General features: G+C 30.1%; 1 protein-coding gene across 1 annotated transcript; it reads left to right on the forward strand.

Annotated features, from left to right (window-relative positions):
- The first annotated feature begins 779 nt into the window (after positions 1–779).
- Positions 780–2,414, forward strand: LOC136078477 (tigger transposable element-derived protein 4-like). The gene has a single exon (XM_065794250.1). It carries the CDS (start codon positions 780–782, stop codon positions 2,412–2,414), a length of 1,635 nt encoding a protein of 544 aa, XP_065650322.1.
- The last annotated feature ends 1,643 nt before the right edge of the window (positions 2,415–4,057 follow it).

The raw sequence follows: 4,057 nt of genomic DNA on the forward strand, positions 1-4,057 counted from the left end.
GCTTGCAGAAAATAAATTTATTAAAAATCAATAACTAAATTTTTATACTTTAAAGTAGGGGAGATGGGGGCGCATTGATCGCCGGGGCAGTATGATCTTTTGGCTTTTACTCGTTCATTTTTGCCTTACTAGAAGTGAGGCTGCAATTTAATTAACCATTATGCTTCCCTAATTGATTATTCGTAATATTTTTTCATAAGGTTATCAGCGTCAAAAAAAAATAAAGAAAATATTGTTTTTCGTCATAAAAAGTGATTTTTTTAAATCGTACTATAATTCAAATATATTTTTATTTAGATGTCTGTATGGGTTAACAACAATTTTATTTTAAATTTGTAAGTGTTAGGTGTATAATATAATATATAATTTTTATTTGGCTGCAATTTATACAGTAGATATTGCTATCAATATGTTACCTATACCTATTGGGGTACATTGATCTTTGACTATGCGGGGCCCATTGATCGGAGGATCAAAGTGCCCCATAGAAGACGAAGTGCCCCATGTTTTTGTTTATAAGCAATACAGTTAAACGAATGGAATTGTATTTATAATTTAGAAAAAAAACTATATATGAACAAACAATAGCTTTTAGCATTTCATTTTTTAAATCTACTTATGTTATAAGCTAGTAATAATAATACTATTATTTTATAATATCAAAAGAATAATATTTAACATAATAGTTAAAAAATATTTAACATAATATTATTATGTTAAGTATTAGCATTTATTAAAAACATATGTTTTTATTGATATATTTTTTTACAGATCTTAAAATGGTTAGAAATAGAATTAAAAAAACAAATAAAGTTGCTATACCAAGTGAAACAATGAAAGTAGCTGTTAATAAAGTTTTAGAAGGAACACAACTGAATGTTGTAGCACGTCAGTTTAACATAGATAGAATGACTTTAAAAAGATATTGTCGTAAAAAGAGGCTTAATCCAAATGAAGCTTTCAAGCCTAACTACAACAATAGACAAGTTTTTACAGCAGAAGATGAAAAAAGTTTATCAAGTTATTTACTAATTGCATCAAAAATGAACTATCGCCTTTCAACTAGGTCAACGCGATTATTGGCATACGAATTTGCTTTAAAAAACAATAAGATATGCCCATCATCATGGATCAAAAATAAAATTGCAGGCATTGATTGGTTGCAAGGTTTTATGAAAAGACAACCAGAGTTGTCTCTACGAACACCTGAAGCAACGAGCTTCGCTCGATCAACAGCTTTTAACAAACACACTGCAAGAGAGTTTTTTCAAAATCTTAAAACGGTAAGAAATCGAGATAAATATAATCCTAACTGTATATATAATGTTGATGAAACTGGTTTAACAACCGTTCAAAAGCCGGTAAAGGTTTTAGCTGGTAGAGGAAGCAAACAAGTTGGAAGAATCACATCTGCAGAACGAGGAACATTGGTAACTGCATGTTGTGCCTCTAATGCTATTGGAAATTCCATTCCTCCATTATTTATTTTTCCTAGGATAAAGTTTCATGATTACATGATTAAGGAAGGACCTCCTGGATGTGTGGGATTTGCAAATCCTTCTGGTTGGATGAACTCAGAAATTTTCATAGAATGGATTAAACATTTTGTTAAATATTCAAACTGTTCTCAGGAATCTCCAGTTTTGTTACTTCTCGACAGTCATGAAAGTCATATTTCTGTTAAAGGCTTGGAGCTTGCAATTCAACACGGAATTACAATGATAAGTTTTCCTCCCCATTGCAGCCATAAATTGCAGCCATTAGATAGAACTGTTTTTGGACCATTGAAAAGGTTTTACAATTCTGCATGTGATAATTGGATGGTTTCAAACCCAAGACCAATGACCATTTATGATATTGTTTCAATAGTTCGAGAACCGTATACAAAAGCTTTCTCACCATCTAATATACAGACAGGATTTAGAGTAGCTGGCATTGAGCCATTCAATTCTGAAATTTTCAAAGATGACGAATATTTACCATCATCAGTTACAGATAGAGCTGCTCCAGATACAGTTACTATCACTCCTGTCAACAACATGGAATCTGAAATGATACCAGCACATGTTAATCACATAGAGTCTGAAATAACTATAGTAAATATTGAAACAAGTATTTTAAACAAAGTGTCAACAAGTGTTGCTTCTATAATCTCACCTGAGGTTTTAAAACCTTACCCAAAAGCATCTGCCAGAAAAAAAAATGTTAAAAGTAGGCAGTTAAAAACAAGGATCTTGACTGATACTCCTGTCAGAAATGAAATTCGTTTGTCAAAAGAAAAGAAAATTTTGAAGCAAACCAAAAATCAACAAAAAGTCTCCACAAAAGATAAGAAAGAAACTAAGAATTACTTGCTTAGGAATAAAAAACAATGTAAACCAAAAGCTGCTTCACAACTTGACTTTCACAAATGATGAAATATTCTTAATCAAAATATTGTACTTTTAACAAGTTTTGTAAACTTAAAAGTTGTATTCTTATTTCAGTCTTTATATTTCAGTTCTTATAAATTTCAAGTTGTTGTAAAGTTTTAAACGTATATAAAGCGGGTAGCTTATAGCTGCTGTGATTTATACATTTTTTAATTAAAAATTAGACTAGTGGGTTTAACTGCTATATTTAAAAAATAATTAAAAAATTTAGATGTATTATATGTTATACAGTATTACCCTTTGACTAAATTATTTACAAGATTTAGTTATAGAAGTGTTAAACGTTTAGATAATATTACGCATATAAGATCAATGTGCCCCAAGTCGGAGATCATAGTACCCCATAGTTTGGGGTACATTGATCTTTAGAGAGGGTTGTTTAAAAGTTAAAATTATTCATGTTTATCATTTTTTTAAATCAAAATATTTATATATTCCAAAAGCCAGATAGTTCTACATGTGTTTCGTAGTTAATAAGTTTTTACATCTCTTTCAGGTTCTGCGCAATTTTCAAAACACTGCTACGGCGATCAATGCGCCCCCATCTCCCCTACTCTTTTTCATAGTTTTTTTTAAGCAATTTAAGTTTTTTAAATCAATAGAATCAAACCGCACACTTATCAATAAAAAATTTTATTTTTATTTTTTATATTATATTTTCTAAATAAGTTTTTTATTTTTCATTTTTTTTTTTTATTTTTTTTTTTTTTATACGATAGGTAATAAAAATCTATATAGGATAATATAAATATATGTTAAAAAAGTAATAACAAAATTATCGAAAATAAAGAAAAAAAATTCTGTAAAGAAAATTTCTGTAAAGAAAAAAAATTGTGCTATTTTTGCGCAACATTGTGATAAAACCGAACACTTGAGAAAACGTTGAATCTTATAAATTTAATTTTTTTTTATTTTTTTTTTTAACACAACTTATATTTTAGAAACTATATTAAAGTTTTTACATTTTTTGCAACAAAAAAATTTAGTTCCAACTACATATTTCTTTGGTAACATGTTTCTTTACACAACCGTTCCCGACACATCGAATTCTCGAATTGTCACATTTCTGTGTGTAACTGTACCCTACACTTTTTACATTTTGCAACTTTTAATCGTTTAGCGGCTGGTACTTCTTCTTCATTATTGTTTTGCAGAGATCACATTTTCTTTGTAATGCATTTTCCGCCGAGTTTTGACATGCTTGAACTGTATCTCAATACTGTTATTGCAACGCTCAACACATACTTGGCACCTATCAAAACTCTAAGCTGGTGTAGTTGAGAAAGATGGTAATCGATGTGTAGTTGCAGTAGGTACTGCGGTGGCTGATGAAGATGATGAAGCTGTGTCTTAGCAAGATGGTGTAGGTGCTGCAGAGGCTGCTAAAGTTGATGAAGGTGGATTAAACGTTTGTGTGATTGCTAATGATTTACGTTGTTCTTATTAAGTGGAAATAAGTGAGTGTACTGGAACCAGCGATTGCATGCAAGCGTGTAAAACATTTACCACTCTCGTACAGCAGTTTGAGCAACGGTGGAAAATTTTTTTATCTAAATTCTTACATTGAGTCTTTGTAACACTTTGTAAGAATTTCTTTCCATGCTTGTTTGACGTGACAATAGACA

Source organism: Hydra vulgaris, chromosome 03, assembly GCF_038396675.1.
Source record: "Hydra vulgaris chromosome 03, alternate assembly HydraT2T_AEP".
Taxonomy (NCBI): Eukaryota; Metazoa; Cnidaria; class Hydrozoa; order Anthoathecata; family Hydridae; genus Hydra; species Hydra vulgaris.

Bases quoted from the DNA above. Each gene is read 5' to 3' on its own strand.
- LOC136078477 (XM_065794250.1), top strand. From the start codon at position 780: ATGGTTAGAAATAGAATTAAAAAAACAAATAAAGTTGCTATACCAAGT.